The sequence below is a fragment of the Curcuma longa genome, chromosome 12, assembly GCF_044706935.1.
Source record: "Curcuma longa cultivar G26 ecotype Majalengka, Jawa Barat chromosome 12, ITB_CL_G26_1.1, whole genome shotgun sequence".
NCBI classification, from domain to species: Eukaryota; Viridiplantae; Streptophyta; class Magnoliopsida; order Zingiberales; family Zingiberaceae; genus Curcuma; species Curcuma longa.
Window position 1 is genome coordinate 9,458,804 of NC_133872.1, and position 27,333 is coordinate 9,486,136.

The window sequence follows — 27,333 nt, forward strand, 5'->3', positions numbered from 1 at the left end:
CCAAAGTATAGCTATCTAAAAGATAAAAATAATAAAAATAAATTTTTATTTTTATTAATGTTCCTTTAATTTTAAATTTTTTATTAATCTTTTTATTATATTTTAAATTTTTAATTTTTTAATTAAAATTTTAAAAATAAAAAACATGAATAAATTTACGAGATCATTATGAGTTTAATGATGTAAATTTTTTTTAAAAAAAATTTGAGTTTTTAAAAATATAATTAATGATTTTTATATGAAATTTGTTGGATTGGATTTAATTTGGTTCGATTTAAAATTAAAAAAAATAATTTTTTATATTAATTTAGGATTAAATGAATATTTTTAGAATTAAATGCTAATTTTGGAAAATATGAAAAATATGGAAATTCTGGAACTTTACCGATAAATGTTCGATGTTACGCCTAAATCCCAATTGGTACATACGATAATCGGCGCCAACGGTCGTTCAAAGGCGAAGGGAAGGGCAAGAATGTGTCGCCATCCACCCACCATTCGCGAATCCCTAGCCTTCCTCCTCCCCAAACCCCAAATTACCATGGAAAACACATCGCCCAAAAATCCACCGCCATGGACGCCTCCTCCGTCGCATGCGTCACTCTCTTCGTTGCTCTCCTCTGCGCTTGCATCCTTATCGGCCACCTCCTCGAGGGATGGCACTGGGCCAACGAGGCCATCGCCTCCCTCCTCTTGGTTTTCCTCTCTTCCTTAATTATTATTGTTTTTATTGAAACCGAATGCGCTGTTGAGCTTACTTTGCTCGTTTCAGGGATTATGTGCCGGTATGGTGACACTGTTGATTACAAAATGGAAGAGCTCAAGGATACTTTCCTTTGATGAGGAGCTGTTCTTCATTTTTCTGCTGCCTCCTATCATCTTCAATGCTGGGTATTTTCCTAAATTGTAGCTTGACTGTCATAGTAAGTAGATGAGGCTGGAAGGTAAGGATGATATGAGCAAAGAGGAAAAAAAAAGTACCGAAGACGGTTTTTTTTTCTTTACTTTTATGCTATTCAAAGATATACTTCTAATCCCCTCAGAAAAATATTCCCACAAAAATTATGGAACAAGTAAAAAAAAAAGCATATGATTGTATTGGATGTTTAACAAATAGGTTATTCATTTCAGATCTGCAAAATAAAACTAAAACTAAAACTGTGAATGTATGTCTTGTTTGCATAAAATTAGTTGAGAGGTACCAATTTATCGATTCTGATAATTTCCTTCGCTGATATTCCCTTCCCTCATTTCTACCCAACTTTACGTGCAGTTTCCAGGTCAAGAAAAAACAATTTTTTCGCAACTTCTCAACAATTCTACTATTTGGTGTATTTGGGACACTGGTATCCTTCTGCATTATCTCCGCCGGTAAGAGTTGAGACTTAGAAGGTTGACTAACTAAATCTAGAAATCAACTCTTTCATGATTGTCATGTTATTTTCTTTCTCAATTTGTTCAATTTTTCCAATAAATGTGGAGAAAACTATCAAATTTTGTACTCTTCTGATCCTATAGAGTACAAGGTGCAACGAATAGAGGGAGACAATATAAACCACTAGGTAATGTAATAAAACTGATTAATTGATTTGTATATTACTAGTGGTAAGCTTTGCACATGGTTCAATGGGGAGACATGATCCATCTAGTCAACACCAAATTGTTGGGACGAACACAATTTAGATTGTATTTTACTTAATCTTCATGGTATGGTAACTTCGTATGTTCCGAGTTGTATTTACATTACTTTGCCTTTCTCTATGAGCTCTGAAGCCTATGACCAACTTGGATTGCTAGTGCAAGGATAACCTATATCCAATCCAACAAACTCTGCAAGGGTATTAACTTAAAACACTATCTATTTGATAGCAAGTTGATTGTCGTATCAAGTAGTATACATTTACATTAGTTACAACCTCTTAGAGACTTGTTAGCAAATTTGCTAACTAATCATTAGATCTACCAAAATCAAGTGATGGTCTCCTTTTATTACACCTTTTCCATCACAGAATGACAACAAATCTCTATATGTTTTATCCTAAAAGATTGAATTGGATGCAACATTCATGATAGCCTAATTGTCACAATATAGGTTCATTAGCTTAGTGGTACAATTACCCAATTTAGTCATTAACTATCTGAGCTAGATAATTTCACATATGGGTAGAGCCACAACCTTGTATTTTTCTTGTGCATTTAACCTGGCTATGACCATAGTATTTTGCTTAATTTTCTAAGATATTAGGTTTTCTTCTAGAAGAACTTTTGTTTAATGTGCATCACCTATTCATGAAAGAATCTATCCAATCTTGTGTCCTCACCTATTTAGAGAGCACCACAATCATAATATAAGAGACATTAAATTATAGCATTCTTAAAATACCACATAATCCTTAAAATTGCCTCCTAATGTTAATGACATAGAGCCTTAATAAATTAACTATTCACACTTATAAGAAATGTGATGTCATGAAATGTGATGTGAGGTCCAGTGACAGTATGATAGTTCAATTTTAAAAAAATCTCCAGTTCTTTCCTTGATCAGATAATAACTCCCTTATAAGAGACATTTGGGCCCATTGGAGTGTCAACGGATCTAGCTCATAACATACTTATCTTTTCCAAGCATATTAAATACATACTTATTTTGTGAGATATACATATCTCCCTTTAAGAGAAAACCTGTCGGTCTGAAGTAGTACTTCAGATTTCTCAAATCCTTTTTTGGAAGTGTTGATGAAGATATACTTGGGACCTTGTGATTCTTATAATGCCATCATTAGTTATGATAATGCCATGTATATAGACAATTAAAAGAGTCTCTAAGTAAGGTGAAACATTATGCACATAACCTTACCAAGATAGAGAACGAACTAAATTTACCAAATTACGCAAGGAGATTACTTTAGCGTTTTTTGTATACACACAAGTTATAGTCCTTTTGACTGACAAATCCAAGAAGGTACTGTATATACTTCCTCACAATATGACCACCATAGAAGATATTTTTTTTTTATTTCTAGTTGATAAAGTAACCAGGGTCACGTTGCTACTGAAGTGAAGAAGGGTTGAGTTGAAGCAATGATAACAATAGAAAATATATTCAGTTTAAGTGTATTCCTCGACCACCAATTGAGTCTTTATATGGTGTACAACACTTCGGCCGTTCTCTTCAAAATAAACATCCACTTACTACTATTTATATATTTGCTAGGAGCAAAAAAAATTCAACTACTAAACATAGTTTGAAATTTTGTACTGTTGAGCGATATGGCCAAAATGTATCATTCCGATCAATTACCCAAATTCAAAACTACTAGGCACATATAATCTATCCTATGTTGTTGTGTAATTATGTTCAATATTTTTAGCTTTTGTTGATGCAATATAATATCAAAGTTGTACCATTTCATGGGGGAGTTAGTTAAGAATATCGATGTGTTCTCTTCTTATATTTCTTTTTCATTTATTTCCTCCTTCCCTATCTAAATTTACAGTGGCACCATACATTGAAACACTAATACAATACTAAAACATTACCGTTTTAATAAGTTCGAAACTCTACGCAACTTAGATTCAACCATGGTTCAAAACTGATGGTTCGACTGTTTGAAAAATGTCGTCTTTTAATCTTAACCTTCAAAGGCGGTTACGATTCACTGTTCATAATCGCCAGTCGGTTCGGTTCAAGGTTCGTGACAGTTCAAGATTATTATTATTTTTTGTTTAAAAATATTTAAAAAATTTATAAATTTGAAAAAAAAAATAATATAAAAATGGGTTTGCACTTTTTTAAGTTACTTACATATCCCCTTAAGATACAGGAGAATTAAAACCCACGTAGTTCGCTTATCTTTTTATCTTTATTTCCTTAGGAAGTGATATTGTTAGTCACTTCTATTTGCCGTTTCCGTAGTATTAGTTCCTTCAATATCAAACTCTTCTATCTTGTCATCTGAAAGTTGCATTCCTTGTATTCTTTTTGCAACTCTCATCCAATCATTAAATAATGCTTGTGTTTGTAAAGAGTCGGGAGACAAAGTAGATCGTCTTTTATCTATTATATTATCTCCGAAATTAAATGTTTGTTCTACAACAACAATTGACATTGGATAAGGTTGAATTTCCTTTGCTATGATGGAGAGGATGAGAAAACTTTGAATCTTCCGCGACCACTATCATAGAATATCGAAATCTAGCTTGCTATCTGTTTTACTAAAATCAAAAGAAGTTGTAAAATAATTTTCAAGTTCCTGTCTGGAACTCGAGGATCCTTGTGGACGTTTCATTCATTCTCTTAATAAAAGTTATGCTTTTGTGAGTTTTAAATTAATAGTACTACTAATATTTTGTGTTTCAGACACATTAGCTTCTAATCCATATTTTAAATTATAATCTTTATAAATATCACATCAATTATTTTTAGTGTTTTGTACAATATTAACAGTATTAGGAGAAGAAGAATCTTTAAATGAAATTAAAACATCATAATACATAACTAACATTTTATGTAAAACACCTCATTTAAGTTTAGGATCTAAATCAAATTTTGCCTTCATTGCTAATGTGCAAGGAGATAAAAATTCATTTATAATATATTCATTTAAAATTAAAGCTATGTTACAAAAATTTATTATAATTAAATGAGAAATAGGATAATAAATACTAGATAGTTGTTTAGTTGCATTATTAAACACTTTTAAAATTTCATAAATACTACTATATATATTTCATTGGTACGAAAATAAATATATATTGATATTATTAGTATTTTATGAAAAAATAAACATAATAACTTTCTATACTAAAATAAATCTTGTAATAATTTATATGTTGAATTTTAATATGTTAATATATCATGTGAAAATTTTTTAGATCTCATTTCATTAATTTTATAAAATCTACTCCATTGTTCATTATATTAGGATGTGATCATAAATAAGAAATAACAATTTTAATTGATTTAATTTATTTTTTTTAAAATTTTTAATATATTTTGAATGCATAAATTTAAAATATGACATACACATCAAATATGAAAAAATAAACTACCAATAGTAGGTTGACATATAAATTTAAGTTCGTTAATACTTGCAGTATTAGAAACTTGCATTATTAAATAATATTGAAAATAAAATATTTTAGAAGTTAATCCATATTTTTCTAAAATTAAGCATACTAATTGGGATATGCTGTGAGCAATGTGTGCTTCATCAAAGACTTCAATATGCTAATAAATATTTTTGAATTGTCCAAGAGTTGTTAATTGAAAGGCAAGTCACCCATATATAAATGAATTGTCTAATGATCACTCCAAATATTAGAATATAAAGATACTTTATTATTAATTCATTCAATTCTTCAATTAGATCTTTTTACCCCTGTCTCATTAATTTTTTAATTGTACGAGTGAGTGTAGTTTGGGAAATACATTTAATAGCTAGGTTAAGTGATTCTTGACAAATATCCTCAAATGTATATTAGATCTAAAACTAAAAGAAAGATGTTCTATATAAATAAATAACTTAATGATTCTCTTAATTTAATATTAGAATATTTTTATAAACTAGAATCGATATCTCCATTAGTCGATGAAAATCTAGACAATTGTGTTTGAGAATGTTCAACTCCAAATTTAGTCGGGTGTTTTGTTTCAACATGTCGCTTCAATGATCCATAACTGCCACTTAATTGAAATTTATAAGAGAATTTGCAATACTTTTATTTTGCACGCATATCTCTGGACAAAAGAATGATTTTCTCAAAATATTTAATAAAAATAAACGATTTTAAAGATGGTGCATTCTGAACCTTGGAAGTTTCAGTACTTACTTGTGTTTCGACTGTCAAAAATTGCTTTAGTTCATCATCAATACATTGAATATCATCGAGATTCACATTCGGAGTGACTATTTCTTTGCCTTTTCGAGATCGAGATACTTCCATTAGAATTGAAGAATTGAAGAGACAACAATAGATAAGTTGATGTAGAAACAATGAAATGAGCAGTCTATTTATAGAGTTTGGAGAAATAACAATTAGTTAATCATAGCTATTGATTAAAACTGTCACGTCCCGAGAGACAGCTGGTCCGGAAAATTCGGACAGCATCTCCCCTGTAACAATTCAAAATCCCTGATACATTATAATAAAGGCTCACACAACCACTCACTAGTCCAACACATGTATATAAAATATCAAACCACAACAACATACCAACAATGTATAACCACAACAACATACCAACAATGTATAAATGTAAATCTCAAAGCATACCGATATGACTCACAACAAAACGAAATATAAATTCCACAAGTCCGAAACAGAAGCAACTCCGCAACCAGAATTATAACAAGTCCACAACTATGAACACAAATCCAAAACCACACAAAGTAAATCAAACATATACTCCTCTTGCTGTGAAATGGGGGCAGTCTGGCAGAACTCCAAGCTTCAAAAGTAACATCCCTATCTGCTACCTAGGGAGGAAGAAAAGAAACCCCAGGGTCTGGGTGGTGGGTATAAGAATACTCAATGTGTACTAGACAGATAGTGCACAACTAATATATAAACATGAATATCAAAAAGATATACAGTCTTTTCAAAATGATACTTAGTGAACAAGGTCACAAATACTACATATATCTCATCAACCTCATCATACAATAGGTAATAGGTAAAACATCATGCATGTAATGCCACACAATACAATAGTCATATATCACAACAAATGCAACATACCATAAACAGATGCAGTGAAATAAACTATCAACAAATGCATGTACAATACATATGCAACACACAACACAGGCAACATGCATGGTCACTGTCTCCACTCATCATCCCCAAACACCTACACAATGAACTGGGGTGCACGACAGGACAACTGCATACACTCTAACAACTAACCACTACAAACAAGTAGGGAGCGGGCAGAATATCTCAGGATAGCTATCTAGCTACTCCTAGTCACACTCAATATAGTGCAACAAATGCTCTTACCCATTTACCACTATCTCACAGTGGTCAAGTGAGTGCCAACCACAATAACAACTGTCAACCACAACTACTACTATCATGTATATGTTATGATGCTCAGCTCAACAAGTAATGATTTCATTAACCAAGACATACTTAACATCAATCATGACAAGTCACCAACCAGACATATTTAGTAGTAAATCCATGGCTAGATAATACAATAAATAAATGAGACTATAGTGATAAAAACTAGATCATATCACAGGTTAACGATTAAGGACCAAGCATTGAGTGTAATAAGGATAAAGACAAGATATCTAACAATTGATCTATAATATGTCACGTACTACAAATTAGATCTGTACTGATCAAATACAGGAGTACCCACCTGATATGACGAACGTCGAATAAGAATCCCTAATAAAATTCTCCGTATATAACAGAATCATCCAATCAAGATCCTGCAAATTGCAATAGACAACACCTATTACATACAACAGTACATTTAATTTTGCAGTAAAATAAATCCCCTAACCTCAACCAGATCCAAACTAACCGAACCAAATCCAATTCAAATCCATTCCACACCTAGCCTCAATCGGATTTAAAACTACCAGAAGAAACCAAAAATCAGTAACTAATCAACATATTCCCAATAGATTCTCAAGCTAATCCTAACAGATCAAACTCCACAACAGATCAACCCTAACCGACCCTAGCTCCACCGAATCCCAACTGCAAGAAACACCTAACAACATCCATAACACCAAACCTCAACATCCAAAACAAAATCCTAACAGGATCAACACACAGGAATCTGAACACTGGATTCAAATTAGCGATGAAAACCGATCAATCCCTATCTCCATTGAAACCCAACAGCGAACAAAATCTCAACAGAGCAAAATCCACAACAGATCAACACATCCTAATAGAATCAAACACGCAGAAACTCAACACTGTAAAAACACTCAACCAGCTTCAAAGAACTCACCTCACAGATCCATTGCCCTAGAACAAGCTTCGATTCTGTCCTCGCGATCGAAACACTCCACCGATCTATTTCCAACGAGTAATGAGCACATCAATCTCAGAAATCCGAACGATAATCACTAAATGGCCACACGAAATTAAGAATTCCAATTTACCGATCAATCTTCCCTTCAGATTTGAGCTCTCCTGTTCTCGTCGCGTTGCTCACCCCCACCCGATATATCTAATCCAACCCCGGCGAGAATCGAATCCGGAGCTCCTGGTCACTGGCGACCACCGCGTCGTCTGCAGGAAGGGAAGAAGAAAATCGCAGCCTTGGATGAGCACGATCGCGCGATCGGAAGAGAAGGAGAAGAAAATTGCGAGCTTGGGCGAAAATGCCGATCGCGGCTTTAAAACAAGCTTAACGAGTTTCGGGTTAATCAAATTCGATCCATTACCTAATTGGGCTGCTAATTGGGCTTCAATAGTAAACCTAATTTTAAAGTCCAAACCTAATAATGACTTAGACTTTAATAATATTCATTAGAGGTAAGGTTTAATGAGATATCTAATTAAACTTGTTTACTTCATTTAATCCCCCAACAAATCAACTTAGACCAATAATAATGTTAATTTATTTTCCAACTAACCCCTTAAATCTAAATTAAATTGTTATTACTCACAAAAACAATTAAAGGATTGATTAGGTCTAGCACAACTCAAAAATTTGAAGCTTGCTCCTAAATACATTTCACGTACTGCCTAGTGATAAGACTGTATTATCGTGATACGATATCAAACAAATGACTGAAAACCCTTTCACACTAATGTAGTATACGTTAACTCGGAACGTCTCCAACAAATGTAACGATAGGATGATAGATCTTATGATTGATTTATTGCTTGGGGTTTGATGTTTTAAATGGGGATTTGCATTTTGGAACTAAACCTAATAAATGAAAAAACAATGCATGTAATGAAAACCTAATATAATCTAAACTACAATTGCAAGGGAATCAAAGACAACATAAAGTAAGCATCAAATGAAACTAAACATGCAATGAAACCTAATCTAATCTAACCAAATTGCACCAAAATTAAGAACAACCTAACTTTAACATTCAAATGAAATAAAGCATGACAAGAATTAAAACATTGCAAGAATTAAACAACTTAAATGCATCAACTAAAACCTAACTAGTGAGAGAAACATTTCATCGAACACCTAACGAGCATAAATCAAATTAAACCAAATACGTGCAAACTAAACATGAGAGATCAATTTGATTACAAACATTCAACACACAAGAACATATCAACTATCAATAATTAACAAATGAAGAAATAACAACACATAAACAAATCAACCTACCACATCGGATGAATGCTTCTCCCTTGATTGGATGGACGGTGGATGCGGATGGAAGAACGAACTCTTCTCTTCTAATTCGAAGAGACGAGGTGAAAGACTGGTGTGGTGTCACCGGATGAAGATGGCCTGTGGACGAATCAATCTCGGAGTTTGGTGAAGAATCTAAATTCTCCTTAATCCGGTTGAGCTCGGGGGAATGCCGTCGTAGATGGAATGGACTCTCCTCTCTAAACCGAGAAGGAAAGGTGGAAGGGAAGATGGTGGTTCTTCACTTCTAATCCGAATAGAAGAGGTGGAAGGGAAGAAGGGCGTCGGGTGTGAGGAAGTTTCTCTTGAGGTCGGGATCAGGATGGATTGGGAGAGGAAGAAGAGGGAGGGGGCGCCGACGGTGGAGAGGTTATGGCGGAAGAGAAGGGAGGTCGTAGGATCTTGCTTCTGTTGAGGTCACAGGTTGAAGTCCCCCTATGGATTTAGGGATCAACCGATTTTGATGAGGAGGCAGATCAAGGAGAGATGTGGATCGAGCTTGAGGAGAAGGAATCCTGATCCAATCCATTAAGGCTCCTTAGATGTTGGTCTTTTGAGATCGGACTTTCCTCTTGGATGGATTGACTCTTCTTTCCTTGGATGAAGATTGGATCTATGAGTTCAAGTGGAAGTGGATCCGGATTGAGTTGAATCACCCAATTGAACCAAGCTTGATTGGTGGAGAGGTTATGGCGGAAGAGAAGGGAGGTTGTAGGATCTTGCTTCTGTTGAGGTCACAGGTTGAAGTACCCCTTCGGACATAGGGATCAGCTGATTTTGATGAGGAGGCAGATCAAGGAGAGATGTGGATCGAGCTTGAGGAGAAGGAATCCTGATCCAATCCATTAAGGCTCCTTAGATGTTGGGCTTTTGAGATCGGACTTTCCTCTTGGATGGATTGACTCTTCTTTCCTTGGATGAAGATTGGATCTATGAGTTCAAATGGAAGTGGATCCGGATTGAGTTGAATAACCCAATTGAACCAAGCTTGATTGAAGTGAACTAGACTCTCCAAATTAAACCGTGCTAAGACTAACCGCCTATCCTCAAATGCCCTAAAAACAAAGTATGTATCAAATTAAGTGTTAGGGCCATCAATTAAAAGATAATTGTATTAAAACTCGAAACAATCCAATGCTTGTAAAACATGATAAGTAGTGTGAATAAACCATACGAGTGGATTAAAACATCGAGGAATGAATCAAACTAATATGTCAAAATGTTGGTTTTCACCTAGTACCGACATAGGTCTAGTACAACTCAAAAATCTTGTATCATCCTAGACAGTACGATCAAAATATATTATTTCGGTAAATTATTGAAACTTGATACTATTCGACACAAATAATCTAGTCTATGTTGGTGGGTGAATCATGCTGATGACTATTATATCATGTTGACATTTGATATCCAACATGCTATAATACACGTATCAAGAAGAATTGAAATAAAAATATTTTTTTTACCCCGTGCCCAAATAATACAATATCAAAATTGTATCATTCTATATGGGCATATAGTATCTTAGGTATATGGTTGTGTTCTCTTTTTTTTCTTCTTCATCTCCTTCTCCCTTCGGCCTCCAATTTACTACATTAGAAGACAGACACCATACCTTGGAACACTGGTATGGTACCAAAACTCACGATTGACTCGAGTTTTTGAACCTTGTGTAAATGTACCATAGCCTACCTCCAACATGGATTAAAATGTGCCTATCTGATAGTGTTGAATGAAATGTAAAGGTAAGGAAGAATTAATGGCAGAATTACATGGAGATAATGAAGCATAAGAGATGTAGCAAGAAAAAGGATGCTGATAGTGATTTTGTAAGATTCTCATTGAAGAAGAATAAAGGTCTAAATTAAAGGCAATGTCTGGGATTATGCTGGAAAAGAAGCAGAATCTTGTAGAGTGGCTGTGATATGATCCTGTGCTGGCCTTAGTAGCATCACAGTGACTAAGGTACAGTGTTGGTATCTTTATAGGGTAAGATGATGAAATAGATAATCAAGTAACAACAAGCAGTATCTCTACAACAGACAAAAAACATAATTAGGTGGAAAAAATGTCTCATCTTCCAAGATAAAGACGCATTTTAACTGAGGAGATTATCAATGTTACCTCTTTTTGCATGCAAGAGTAGCCAAGGAAAATACATAGGTGTGTCTCCTACCGAAGGAAGGAAACTAGAAAGGAAATATGGTTACTGAAAATTTTTCCCAGCAACATTTTATAGATTTAGGAGATAGTTTGTCTCGATTGAGAGATAAGAGATGTACAAAACAAGTACAACTAAATACACGTTGTATATGACATAAAGATCAAAATGAATGGTGAGAGAGATTTGATTATTAAAAAAAAAAGAAGATATAAGGTGGCATGCAATGAAATTCATAGATTAAAATCTTGAGTCGTTTCATCCGATATAGGCAAAACATCTCGTTCCGTTCAGCGGACTAATAGAATGACACCGGCATACACGGTTCCGGCCGGAACGCCGTTCGGAGGCGTCGTGTGGGACTAGAGAAGTCTCCGGAGCCGTCGCGCGGGGCCGACGACAAGTCCGGAGGCATCGCTTGAGCCTGACGATGCGTCCGGAGGCGTCACCCGAGCCTTGCGTCGCTCAAGCCTTGCAACGCCTTTGGAAGCTTCATGTGGGCCACGTGTGTTCGCGGTCGCGCGGAAATAGAACGGAACATCTCGGTGGAATAAGGAAACTTAGGTTCTTAATAAATAACTTAAGGTTTTAATAAATAACTTGAGTTAATAATTTTAATAAACTCCTAACTATGATCGGAATAATTTAAATAGGTTTAATTAAAACCTAATAAAAATATCCTATTAATATAATATATATAAAAAATATTTTATTTTTATTTTTTATTTTTAAATATTTAAATTAAATTTTTTATTTTTAATTAATATATTTTATATTTAAAAAATATCGAAATCATATCGGCACGACATGATACAGTACTGAAATTGTATCGTTCTGGTCCGAGATTGAAACCTCGGCATAGTTCGAGATTTTAAACTATGGTGAGAATTTTATTATGGTATGCTGGGAATTACACTATTCTGGAAAATAGTAAGAGATTTGATTTGAAGTAATAACATATAATTGTCTCAAACATACTTTTAAAAATTGGTATATGCCACATTGGTGAAATATATTGTTTAGCTTGCCGATCGACACATGAAACAAATTTGAGATAGTGATGACCATGGTGACCGGAACAATGGTAACAACCATAGCAGAGCAATCATGTGAGGCTTCCATGAGCTACACAAGGCTTCTGTGAGGGCTAGAGTTTTGCTATTTTGTGATATGAAGGATCTTTTGCAGTTCTACCTCTTCTCTTCTTTCTCTTCTCCACTTTAGTCTCCTGTCCAATTCCTTCCTCCTCCATAGTTCCTCCGTCGTTGCATGACATGAGATCAATATCAAATCATTGGGGTTTATGTGGATAGGATGACTGATGAAGGGTACTTTGGCTAGAAAAGTCACTCCTTAAAATTATAAGGAACCAAAAGGAAAATCATAATGCTCTTTCATTAAGAAAAGCCATTTCCTTCATGAGCAGCCATTAATAAAGGAAACAAAGTGCTTAAACTAAGTTTTGAATAGATGCAATTTAGACCTTAAATATTAGAATGCATGAAAGAAAAAGGTGCCAAAGCATGTTTATGGACATTATTAAAGCATGAAGGCAAATCATGATTACCCAAATGATAAGACTAACACTCAAAGAGTTTAAAGATTTAATAAAATAGGGACCATTTTTGCAAGCTCTACAGTCTCAAATGACATGGGTGATTATGTTTTTGAAAACAAGATAATTCATCCACAATTGCTCATGAATATGGGGGAACAACCAATTGATACTAATAATCTCGGAGACTCATTCTCTACACTTATCACCTTTCTAGTCCTTGAATCCTAAATGGAAACATAATTACAATAAATGTTATAAGCAATTCAAAGATTTGGTGAGTTTGCTTATTGACAATAAATTTAAAGAAAACTCAAGTAACATACAGAGTGAACTGATAGAGATAGAGCAATAGAAACTTATCTAATGCCTTTTTCAAATGAAGGAGACCTATTGGGAGACATGATGTTGATAGGAGGTGGTGGCGATGCAATGCTAGAAAAGGAAGAGATGTTTCTAAACATATGCCTAGAGGCTTTGAATCTAAGATCAATTAAAATTATCTAGAGGAATGCATCAGGCATCCAATGAAGCACCTCAACGGAACAAATGGGCTAAGATTTTGTTGCAGCATATTACTGAAGGAAGCGAGAGTAATCCTCTGCCAGGATAGTGATGGATGGTTCAGGCTAAGCTATATGAGCTGCATATAAGGGATGGTCAAGTGGAAAATCCATGTATCACATATTGTTAACACGTTCAAGCTTTCTATAGGATGTGCACTTAGGTCTTCCATGCCCTTCTTCACAGTCTCCATGTCCTTGCTAATGGCCTCTGCTATCTTTACCAGATCTTCTTCATTGTGGTTGATGCACAAGAGTAGAGTGGTCCAACATAAGATGAAAGGGTGGAGCAGAAATATAAAAGTATACAACATCCTGTAATTAGCAGATAGGGAGCGAAAGGGCATGTCCTAAAGAATCTGAATCTTCACTGGTTTGAGTTCATGATACCAAGCGTAAAGAACCATAAAAATGAGCATCTGATTGGTATAGTATGAAAACTTAAAGCAAGTTTCTAAGTCAATAGTAGATGCCTAAAATGGGCCAACATTGGTTTGAAGATAACTTTGTCAGATTGGCATAGCTGAAGAGATTCCCAATCACCTGATAAGCACAAGAGGTATCACTATTGTAAAAATGTTGCTCTTGTGTATGTCTCGTGATGCTCATATGGTTAGGATTAATGGGTTGCCAAAAGAGCAAAAGTAATTATGCTTCAATTATTTCCCACATGATGTTGTTTGGTCCAGACATATTTGTAGCCCTTGTTGTATTAGGTGTTCCAGTTATGTTTGATCCATAGACCACACTTTGATTATTTCTACCTCGGAAACATAATTCTTTCCTCAAAGGAGTTGCAGATCGAAAAGATTGTCATCGAGGATCTTGGTATTTTTAGATGGAAGACAACTTTTCATAGGCAAGAAGACTGCTTATTGATATTAAGAATTTACAAAAGGAACCAGTGAAACAACATAATAAGTATGAAATCACATCCTAGAAGCAATAAGGAGGTGGTATACTGAGAAGAGAGTGTCAAATGACAGCAAAAATAGCCTTTGCAAAAGAGGTGAAGATGCCAAACAAGAAAACAAGTAGATTGACTATCGTGAGAAGGTGCAAAAGAAAATAGCCTTGCCTTCTCCACTTGCCTTCCGCTATGTGATTGAAGAATAAATCATGAATGTTGTGATTTGTATGGAAGGGAGAAGAAGGATTATCTAATTTGATAAAGGTTGATCTGAGATCCAAGTAGAACAAATTATGTGATGTGCATGGGGTGAAGTGTTGCAAAGGATTATCAGGCTGCACACCAAAAATGATGCTTCTGGGCCTCACTTGAATAAATCGAGTGGCTATTAGGTATAGGCATTTTGAGATGAAAATGGGCATTAAATAAGAAGGTAGAGACCTCTGGGTATCATGCAGCAGAAGAAGATGACACAAGAAGGACAAAACACCGAGAGTTGTGAGGTTCTATGGGTGTTGTATAGGAAGGGAGTGGCCATATTCCCTTTCATACCATGTTGAAAGGGAAAAACATTAGGGTTAATTACCCTTGATAAGTCATGTATTATCTTATTTATCAATTTGTATATGCACTTCCTGTTATTTGTATATTTACAAATAGGCCTCTTTCTATTAGTATCAAATTTAATTCTAGATTAAGAATACCTGAACACTTAAACTTACAATTATGGATGATGAGTTTTGATCCGAATGATTTTGCTATATTGTGGTCACATGATGTTGGCACATGGTTTGCTCTTTGCTGGGGCCATGCCAGCATTTTGTAAATAAAATTTGCTTTAACGAGTTGGCATGGACCAGATGACATCCTATGCTGTCCAGCACCGTGATATGTTATTGACTTCTTCTTTCCATGGTTATAAGAAAATCCTTTTTCATGTCACCTTACCTTCAGAGTGTTATGTTCTTTAACGTATTATTTTTTTAATGTACTTCCAAAACTTCTTAATAGGTTCATACTTTTTACTCAAGCAAATTGGTATTACAACCTTGAAGATTCAAGATTACTTAGGTAAATCACTATTATTTATCTTATCACTAGGTCTGAGTTTTATATTTTAGTTTGCTCGTGTGATATGACACCTTAAGTTAAAACTCTTGTAGCTATTGGTGCTATATTTTCATCCACTGATTCTGTATCCACATTACAGGTACAAACTATAAATACTGTACCGAAACCAATAGTTTTCTCTTACCTCTATTGTTAATTCTTTATTCTTCTGACTTTTGCTCAAGGTTCTCAACCAAGAAGAAACACCCCTACTTTACAGTATTGTCTTCGGGGAGGGAGTTGTTAATGATGCTACCTCAGTTGTACTTTTTAATGCAGTCCAGTCACTGGATCTTAGCGATGTTAACACTATGACTGCCTTTGAGCTATTTGCAAAGTTTCTTTATTTATTCTTCACAAGTACTGCACTTGGAATATTGGTGAGTTTTTAATTAATAGACTGACCTACAAAGAGATCATCTCCTGATCAGATATTGCTAATAGACTGACCTACAAAGAGATCATCTCCTGATCAGATATTGCTAATAGACTGACCTACAAAGAGATCATCTCCTGATCAGATATTGCTAGAATTTCAATAATTCTGTCTAACTCCTTGTTCCAAAATAGTAGGATGGAAACTTAGCATTCTCACTTGACTTCATCATGTCAAAGCCACATCGAACTAATTAACCTTTATCCTTTTTATTGGTCATGCGAGATTCTTCTCCTTTCCAATGCCAAAACATTCTAAATGTTGTCTTCTGGATCTTTCAGGTTGGACTTATCAGTGCATATAGCATAAAGAAATTATACATTGGAAGGTCAACTCGACAAGTTCTCCATTTATATCACTTTTGCATGGAGTGAATTTGTACAGTTTGTTTCTGTGAACATGTCTTGAGCATGATATAGTTCGTCTTCATATATTTCTTCTTCCTTATTTCCATTTTTCAGAAAAATAAAAGGCACAAGGAATCCTTACTTTTTGTTGTTACCATGATTTTCATTATTAGCAATTGTGTTCCCAGAACTAGGTAAACAACTCTTTTTAAGGACTGTCACGAACAGGTTATGTTTATTTTTCTTGGCGAGTTAGTTTTCTTCTTGGTTAGGCACGAGTGATAAATCACTTTTAAGTTACTACTAAGGAATCCAGTCAATTGTGCCACACGCAGTTTGTCAACAAAACAATGGATAATTTTTTTTTTGTGAAGCCATGGAAACCAGAATTCTGAAACTTTGCTTGTTATACATCTATTGACAACTAAATGTGCTGCAGCCTGATATTTTCAATCCTTACCTGCATGTCAGCTCAAGTTAAAGGTCTATGGTTTAACAAGGTGTTTGTATTTGTTTGTTAGCACATTACAGTATTTTGTCACACCTACGTACCTATGGGATGAAGAGGTGACACAATTGCTTATTTAAGTGGCTCACATTGTCATATCAAGGTTGCATTTCTTCTGGACTTGTTTTCCCAGTGGTTGGATGGGGCTAATGAAACACTTCATATTTAGGTTGAATCAAGGTTTGAAATCATGGTTTTTGATGCAAGCCGTGTCAGTTGGTATGTGCAAAATTTACCATTCCACTCATGACTCGTAAACGAGACAACATCAACACTAGCGACGCATGATAGGCCAACAAAATAGAAAGGGAGAGAGAAGAGATTGAGTAAGAGGAGGGAGGAGAGGGAGAAGGAGAAGAGATGGATGGTGACAAAAAGAGTGGGAGAGAAGGGAGGAGAAGAGAGGAGCATGGTTTGAAATTTCAGCATGCTCAAAAAGTATTATTCTAATAAATTACAAAAACTCGATAGTCGATACTATTTAGCACAACTAATCCATCCTTTATCATCTTGTCCATGGCTTAAAATTTCATTCTGTGCTAAGTGAAATGAACGAAATTTACCGTTTCGTCCCCCGCCAGACACCTCACCCGCTTGGCTGTCGCGAAGGCCACTGCAACCTCAGCGGTCGCGACGGAGATGCCTGCGGGCACTGTAGGGATGCAAAAATTTAGGTGTATAATTAAACTTAAGGTTAATAATTTCAATAACTCCTAGCTATAAATAGGATAATCTAATCAAGCTTAATCAAATCCTAATAAAATTATCTCATTAATTTAATATATATTATTTATTTTAATTTTGAAAATATATAATAAATTATTTATTTACCATGTGAAGACGTATTGATCTCGTATTTTTTCTTTTTTTTTTAAAAAATTATTATTGTTTGTTTATATTTTTAATATTTAGATTATTTTTTATTTTTAATTAATATATTTTATATTAAAAAAAATATTGAAACCATACTAATACGGTATGATACGACACCAAAACCATATAGTTCCAGTTATAAATCAAAATTCTGATATGATTCAAGATTTTAAACCATGGTCTTATCAATCATGTTGATGAGTATCGTGTCTTGTTGACATTGGATACATATTTGCATGCTACAACATACGTCAAGATGAATTGAAAAAATATATGATAGTTTTTTTATAGTTTGTCTCCGCACAACACAATGTCAAAATCATACCATTCCAAATAAAACATAAAGTTGAACTTAGCTATATATTTGTGTTCCTTTTTTATTTTCATCTCCTTCTTCCTTTTAATTTATTATTGACACCATACTTTGGAACACCGACACGGTACTGAAATAGTTTTGTTCAAGTGAAAGACCAAAACACGTGCACTTCTTGAGATTTTAAAGCATGATATTTTTTAATTTTATCTTTCTAATGATCCTAAAAATCCATCTTAGGATTCTCATACTACATTAACTTTTCACACTTTATGTCCTAATTACCTAGTATTTATCAAGAAAGTCTAATGAATCATATCATAGTTTTATAACAATTTTTTTATTCTAAGGAGCACTTGATGATCACATAGACTACAAAATGGCTATTCTCTAGTCTATTAATAATATATTTATTAATATTCTTTGTGAATGATAGAACCAATATATCTAAAACTCATACTTACGGTCATAGAATTTCATGTCCTTCCATCTTTAATAGTCTCTCTCTCTCTCTTCTTATTTTGAAACATTATGCTATATATTTAGTCCTAATTTTAGTTAAAACCTTGGAGATTTCAGTTTAATCTATTTACCTCTCAATGATTAGTATTATATCATCTTACATACACCAAGAGGGCTTTTATTATGAATATGATTGTATTTTTATCTAGTCATGTAAAAAAACAAGAACTTAAAGATGACTATTGATGCAATTTGGTAGGTTTAGAAAAATAATTTATTACACTCCTAGTAAATCTAACACTAGTAAATACATTATAATTTGTATCAGTTCGTTCTTTTATGAAACCCACCATGATATCATTTAAGAACATTATTATAAGCCTTTCTAATTCATTGAAAATTATATATCAATCATTCTTATTTTCTAAATATTTATCCATTCGTCATCATTTTAAATATAACATTTGTAGTTGACTTTTAGACATGAAACTAAATTAATTTTATAATTTGTTTCTTTACCCTTTCCGAAGATCCATGGTATAACTCATCAACATAATCCCTTTATAATTTAACAACATTATACACCACCTTTATTCTTATAAATTTGTACTAAATAACTTTTTCCTCAGACATCTTTATTCTCCAAATTTTATTGAATGACTTAATCAACCAAATTATACCTTAATCTCCAAAGCTTGTCCAAATTGAATGTTTTTTGGATGTACACTTTTCCTTATTTTCATCTTTCTTAAAGTTTCTTTAACATCATTCTATGCAATATAGAACCAATCTTTGATACCCAAGATTACCATAATTCTAGTCTCTTAAGCTAAATCTTTTGTGGTATTCTCATTAAATAGACGCCGAAGATAATTTTTCTATTTGTCCTTAATTTATTTATCACATTAAGAACATTTTAATTTTTGTCTTTTCTGCATCCAACAACTATAGTTAAGATCCATGCTGATAGGGTTTAGATATTCTATATTGGGCAATTCATGTCCAAGACAACCATCATTTTGTTTTTTGACTCAGTTGTTAGAACAGTCATTGTCATTTTTATAACAAACAATATTTGGATATTGTTTAGCTTTTGATCAGAAAAGTTCAGGTAGCTTATTCATTTTTGTATAGCATGACGCCATGAAGAGTTTCATTAAACATTGAATTTATCGTGCATAATTGCATATCATGAAACTATTGTTTGCATAAAGATGATGACTACCATAGGCTTTATGATTTAGGCTAGGCACTTCAACATAAATGGGAATGTATAAGATGATATATGATTATTGTATATATGTTACCATGGGGCATAGCCATATGTACAGTATAATGGCAGGAGAAGGTTCATGGTTCACAATTTGCTTGTTGTTTTATGCACATGTTACTATGGCAGCACAAAGAATGCTTAACAAGCAATCTTTCTTTTCTTAGTTTTTTTCTTTATTTTTGTTAGTGGTCTTGACTTGTTAATAAATTATGTTTCATGGAGTTCACAATTTTCAAAAATATCTATCTATCTATATATATACATATACATTCATATATATTCATTATTACTATTTTTAAATGATGTGTGTTGGATCTTATGCAGGCATTCCACAAACAGGGAAGTTGCAATTATGCTACTTCTTGCATATCTTTCATACATGGTTGCAGAGGTATGGATGACCAAGAGTGTACTCACTGCAATTAGTTATGATCTATTTCTAGAAAATATTTATTTTATTGGTGGATTTTGTTCCTCCCTTAAATTAACACTAGATATTTTATCCTGGCTTGTTGTCTCTATATTTGAAAGTCTAAAGTGGTTGAATGTGAGTTAATGTTTTTTGCTTCATATGAAGGCTTACTTGTAATACACTAAATTTAATCATTCCCGATGTTTGATGCTTATGTCCTACATCTATGAGTAAATTTAACTTGTCCTTATTGAAGGAGAAAGGAAGTAAAAGAAGGTGAAAGAATGCATCTCGTAAGGACTGCATTTGTTAACTTGGAAGAGATAAATAGAAATTTTGCTAGGTAATAAAGTGTCTTTGTGTACATTTGGAGCATTTAAAGTTATTGCCGTGTGACCTAGAGGTCACGGGTTCGAGTCTTGGAAATAACCTCTTGCAAAGCAGGATAAAGCTACGTACAATAGACCCTTCTCTAGGATCCCGCATTGGCGGGAGCTTCGTGCACCGGGTTGTCCTTTTTTTTAGTTGGTAAGATCTGTAGGATCGAAGTGAGCGCTAGAGGGGGGGGGGGGTTGAATAGCGCTTGTCGTTTTTTCACGTCTTTTCGGAAAACTCGTAACGAAATCAAAGGTGCACAACGGAATGTATCGTAAAGCATAGGTAAGTATTCGTTTGGTTTTACTTGATTTACAGCCATTGGCTGCTACTCCAAGGCTTGCAGTCTTTGATCGCTTTTGGTGGGCAATTCACTAAAAAACTCTTTCTCTTACGAGGAGTTTCATCTTTACAAAGAAGATAGGATTGGTAACACTTTTATTGTCCTAATAATTAAGTATTAAAGACAAATATAAAATCAATTTTACCGACAAGATGAGTAAGATGTGCCTGCGGTTGTCGGTGCAACGTTTCGGCATCGCGGTAGCGTCTCGGGTGCTTCGTTCGCGTTCAAAGTTGCCGTGAGAAGAGTGGGAGTTGATGAGAAGAGTGCGTTCGGGTGCTCGATCAACTGACATCTTAGGACGTGGAGGTTGCCTAGATCCCTTCTAGGCGCCTGGACCGTCTGGTCGTCCGGATCCAATAGGGGCATCCGTCGAAGTTCCGGTCCCTTAATTTCTTACAGGAAATTAGATAGTTTTACAACTGTTTGGTCTTGACTTTTAGGTTTCCAATGAAACCCTAGGTCAGACCGACGCTTACTGTTTCCTTCTAGGGAATGCGCCATCATCTACTCCTCTCAAGAGAGTCAATAAATCTTAGCAAACTAAATGTGACACTCCAATTTAGTCCACATGAGTGTGTGAACCGTTAACTATCAACACCAATAAAAAAACTAATAAGCATCTATACTTAAAAAAATTCTTGCACTTATGCAATGATGTATCAAAAAATTCTTGAACTTGAAAAACACAAATTGTTACAAAAAACAAAAAACAAAAAACAAAAAACAAAAAACAACTGCAGTAGCAGTAGATAGGTATCAACATGTATCAAAGGACTCTTGCACTCATCTAACAACACAATTTTTTAACTCTTTCATTTTTTTTTCTCATTTTTATGTTGATCCCTACACATAGGTGCGGTTATTCCGAACAACACATTTGCAAGATTTTGAAGAGTTCACCTAAATATACTGTTGACAAATTTAAGACTAGTTCACTAAGTTTTCATTCAAAAGTTTTTGTTTGTTTTAAGTGATTAAGATGCAATAATTTTTTATTGGTAGAGTTTTAACTTTTAATGTTACAAAAAATTTGTAGGATTATAATGTATATTAGTTATTGTACTAGTATTACTGTAAATTTATTTATCACAGTAGCAGTACTTTTACTACTATTAAATATTTGTTATTTATTTTTGATTTGCAGATACCCATGGATATTTGAGCCTGTCTGAATACTAACATATAGCTGCAGATACCCAACTTACCAATACCCAAACCAGATCTGCCACAGCAGATGGGTATCTAAATCCTACCCATTTAAGTTGGCCACCCACAAGTGCCTATTGCCATTCCTATACTGGAGTGATCAATTCTTCTTCCAACCCTATATGTCATGCATCTCCTTGTTTTTCTTCTTTTCTCCTTGCTTCTTTTCCCTTCCAGCAACAAGTGTCGTTTTCTAGCTCGTCTTGGATTGTCTTCGCTAGTTAGTTTTATGACGTCTGACTTCTTCTTTCCCTTATTCTCTTCTACTTGTTCTTCCTGAAACACTTCTCCCAGAGCCAAGATCTCCTCCTTTCTCCTAGATCTATAGTTCTTCCCCTGGCTTCTATCCAAGTTTGTATCATCCCCTTTCTTTAATTCCTATATCTTCTTCCTAATCTTTAGCCTTAAGACTTGTTTAGCTTTCCTTCTATTCTCCATGTGCTGTTGTCTGCACCCCTGCTGGAGAAGCAGAATCAGTGAAGAATCAGTTGCAATGAGTGAAACATTATGTTCACTCAACTCTATTGTTTTTTCTTGTTGCAATTGCACTGTTTGAATCAGTGAAGAGCTGAACAATATGTTATCTTTCTCCAATATTTATGAGAAAATATCATGTTCTTAGTTGCTACTTAGCTATGCTAAGCTTCTTTTCTTTTCTTCAATCAATTTTTGTTGTTGTATGTGCCATTTAAGGAAGAAGCCCACTTGAGGATTAGTTTCTGAGATCTCTTTTCAATTTCATTTCACTTTATTCTTTCTGAGACCTCTTTTCAATTTCATTTCACTTATTCTTTCTCCTTGTCAATGTGCTAATTTAAAGATAAAGACATCATTTGTTGTGTGCTGATTTGAGGTTGAAGTGATCATTGGTTGCATACTCTATTAACCCACTAAATTTTGTTTTGCCATTGTGTGAATTCATTATGGTCAATGTCTTAAACTACATTTTCTATTTCATGTAACAAACTAGAACATAGTAGCTATATTCCAGCATGAGAGGTGTATTAAGTTAATAGGATATTACTTGGTGGATTTGGTCCATATGGGTATTTCAGGTTTATGGTTGTCTCAATGGTTATCCGTGAATTCCTTTTTTCTCTCAATTTTTTTCTTTTTCTCCTTGTTATCTAGATGTCATCTGAATACACATTATGATTATGGTTGATTACAATGTTCTCTTTCACTATCCAGAGATAATTCTCATTTCTATACAAATTTTATAGGTAGAGTGCATTGCAAACAACTTAATTTATTATGCCTTTTGATAATGCCAAGCTTTTAAGAAATATACCATTGACAGAAAAGGTTAAGTTTCTGTTTCTACATAACATTTCTAACAGATTGCTTTTTTATGTCAGCTCCTTTCTCTCAGTGGAATACTGACCATCTTCTTCTGTGGAATCATCATGTCACATTACACTTGGCATAATGTTACCGAAAGGTCAAGAATAACAACTAGGTAACTTTTTTTTGACCGATTCATGCTTAATCATGTTTAGACAAACAACGTTTCCCACCAGTCCAGATTTGGCACGGTGGACTGAGTTGTGATAGAAAAGTTCTTGAAACAAGTTGTTTATAGTTATTTTCTTTTGTGATCTGATTAGTGCTCGTCTATTACCATGTGAACTTATGTCTGTAAGTTTGAAAAACTTGACAAAATTAAAATTGGTAGTAAATGAATCATCAGTTCATCTTTTGAAGAACCAAAGGAAAACAATGATATTGCTAATGACCATTCCAAGCTTTGAAGAAAAGGCTGAAACTTGCATTCAACAACAACAACCTAAAATCTCAAATGATCTATATAATTGTTTGCTCGATATCCATAAAAGAATCATGTAAACCATATAGTTGGGACTTGTATATTTTTATTGTTACGGAAACAAGGATTTAAATTTATTTCCTTTTTCTCCACTTATGAGGTCAACTAATTGTCTGACCTTAGAATGGAAAAAAATTATTTGCTAAAATTTGAGAAGACTGTTTGGTTGATGTTGCATATAGGTGAAGGATGAAATAAGAGAACAATTAAAAGTAAAACTTGTATGGAGAGATCAAGGTTCAAAAGCTCGAGTTGTGGCAGTGTTTCAATTTTTATGGAACGATATTGTTTCGATATCGATATCGTGCTGACTTTCCGATGTATGGCATCAATAGCAACTTAGAGGTAGAAGGATGAATGGGATGAAGAAGAAAACGAAGATAAGACAACTCTATCAAAAGTTTATTTTCCATGTAGAATCATATGATTTTAACGTTATCTCAATTCATTTTGAATTGTGTTTTATCATGCTAGAAGGTGTTGAGTGTTGGTATGAAATGATATTAACATGATTGACATAAAGACATAGGAGATATTATCTGTGCCGAGTAAGTTTTGATAATTTATCAGAATGATATGTTTCGATTGATTTGTCTAGTACGGACCGAGATTTCAAACCATGGGAGAGATTATGTCAAAAATCTTATGCCTCAAGATTTGCATTTGCATGTGTGATTTTGGAAATCAACTCAATGCCCACATGGATCACCATTATGTAGAATGAATAATTGAAATAAACTGGGGGCTAGACTTTTTTTTTTGGAGAAGAGGGATATGCATTAGACAGCTAGTTCTATATAGGTGGGAGGCAAGGTTTGAAATTTCGAGCCGTATCGCGCGATACGGCCGAAATTTCTCGTTTCGTCGATGCACCGGCACTCGCGATTCTGGCGGGGAGATGCCTCTGGAGGCATCGTGCGGCCACGGCGACGCTTCTGGAGGCGTCGTCGTGGCAGAGGCGTCTCGCGGCCACGACGACGCTTCTGGAGGCGTCGCGTGGCCACGACGACGCTTCTGGAGGCGTTGCGCGACCACAACGACGCCTCTGGAGGCATCGCTCGAGCTCGGCGATGCCATCGGAGGCGCCGCTCGAGTCTGGCGACGCCTCCGCGAGCGAGCTGCGCGCGACTGAGGCGTTGCAGTCGCGACGCGCGATTTTTTTTTTTGGGTTTTTAACTTAGGGATTTAATTGAGATTTTAATAATCAATTCCTAGCTATAGTTGGGAATAATTTAAATAGGCTTTATTAAAATCTATAAAATTATCCTATTATTTTTTAAAAAATATTTTATTTTTTATTTTTAAATATTTAGATTAAATTTTTTATTTTAATTAATATATTTTTATATTTTAAAAATACCGAAACTATACCAGTACGGTACGATACGGTACTGAAACTGTATTGTTCCAGTCCGGGACCGAAACCTCGGCACAGCTTGATATTTTAAATCTTGGTGGGAGGAGACAATAAAGCAAGGTTTAAAATATCGAGCCGTGTCGGAGTTTCGGTCCTGGACCGGAACGATACAGTTTCGGTACCGTATCGTACCGTGCCGGTATAGTTTCGGTATTTTTAAAATATAAAATATATTAATTAAAATAAAAAATTTAATCTAAATATTTAAAAATAAAAAATAAAATTTTTTGATAATTTTATAGGTTTTAATAGGGCCTAATAAATTTTTTTGATAATTTTATAGGTTTTAATAGAGCCTATTTAAATTATCCCGAATTATAACTTTGAACTATAGCTAGGAGTTGATTATTAAAATCTAATTAATACCTAAGTTTAAAAAAAAAAAAACTCGCGATCGCGCGATCGCGGCACGCGGACGCGGACGCGCGGACTGTCGCGGGGCCCCGGCGGCATCGCCGGCTCCGGGCGACGCCTCCGGCGGCGTCGCCGGCCCCGGGCGGCGCCTCCGGCGGCGTCGCCGAGGCCTCGCGACGCCTCAGGAGCGTCGCCGAGGCTGCGCGACGCAGCCGGAGGTTCCGCCCGGAGCCGACGACGCAGTATGAAAAGCAAATGGATGAGGGACCCACTGTACAACCTTAGGTCTAACCAGTGTAAAAGTGGTCTCCATTAAGCTTTTTTTGGAAATTCAAAATGCATACTTTGAGTTCTTAAAGTATTGGTATGGAAAGCATAAATTCTTTTCAGCTACCTTATTATTCCTCATCTCTTAATTTTCTCTTGCAGAATATATGCAATTTCCAATTTTTTAGGAACATACAGCTATAAGATTAATAAGGCTGTTGCATCTGTTTATTTGTTCAACTTCTGGAGTGCATATGTTGAAAAATTCTGTTGTTTGTGATGTTAATACAGGCATGCATTTGCAACAATGTCATTCATTTCAGAGACTTTTATATTCCTCTATGTTGGTATGGATGCTTTGGATATTGACAAGTGGAAGATGAGTGATGCAAGGTAGGGAAGAAGTTCCAGCAATATCCATTAATGGTTCTACTTCTTTGTTGCTTCTCATGGATATGTATATGAAGATTGATTGGTGTATTAACATGTCCTGTATATTTCTCTCTGATTCACATAGTTAAGCTAGTGAACTAGTGGAAGCCTTCTAGTTTTATATCTACATTATGAAAGCTGCACTGAAGTTCAATTTTTTGGTGAACTAGAACTCTGTAGCCATTATCTATCAACTTTTTCATTTTTTGGTGTGTGTGTGTAAACTCATGTCTTGGTACAGTCTTATCCATTGTTGAAGGAAAATAGCTTTGCAATAAACCTTGGGACAACTTACTGTTTTCCATCCGACATTTTTTCTATTATTTCTGCATTATAATGCTGCGCACATCTCATTTGTCTCAAATTTGCCTCAGTGTTGGAACAACGATCACTGCTAGTGGAACTTTGTTTTCTTTGGTTATGGTTGGAAGAGCTATATTTGTCTTTTCTTTGGCAAATGTTGCAAACTGTTTTACACATAGACCTAATGCTAAAATTGACCTTACATCACAGGTATCAACATTTTGTAATATAAAACTTGGAATTAGTTTGATCTCTTATTATGATTGTTACTGATTGAAATGCTTGTTCTCAACTCTTGTTTAGTTTGTAATATGGTGGGCTGGCCTAATGAGAGGTGCTGTAACTATTGCTTTATCATACAACCAGGTCTTCCCTTGATCACTGATATTTTTTTTGTGAAGGTTACTCTTAGTATTGTCATAATCAATTTTGTTTTGTTGTTGTTGTTGTAGTTCTCAGCAAGTTCAACATCAAAAGAATATGCATTCATGATAACTAATACAATCATTATAGTGCTCTTCAGTACTGTG

General features: G+C 34.6%; 1 protein-coding gene across 1 annotated transcript; it reads left to right on the forward strand.

The window, feature by feature from the left end:
* Nucleotides 1-570: 570 nt before the first annotated feature.
* Nucleotides 571-27,333, forward strand: LOC141842893 (sodium/hydrogen exchanger 3-like; the record flags this gene model as incomplete). Its single annotated transcript, XM_074730874.1, is given in 13 exon segments — nucleotides 571-696; nucleotides 773-891; nucleotides 1,274-1,371; nucleotides 15,556-15,615; nucleotides 15,708-15,754; nucleotides 15,840-16,034; nucleotides 16,372-16,418; nucleotides 20,191-20,257; nucleotides 23,564-23,664; nucleotides 26,360-26,461; nucleotides 26,875-27,013; nucleotides 27,107-27,169; nucleotides 27,256-27,333. Coding segments are annotated over 13 exon segments (1,239 nt in total), but the record flags the coding sequence as incomplete, so codon positions are not given.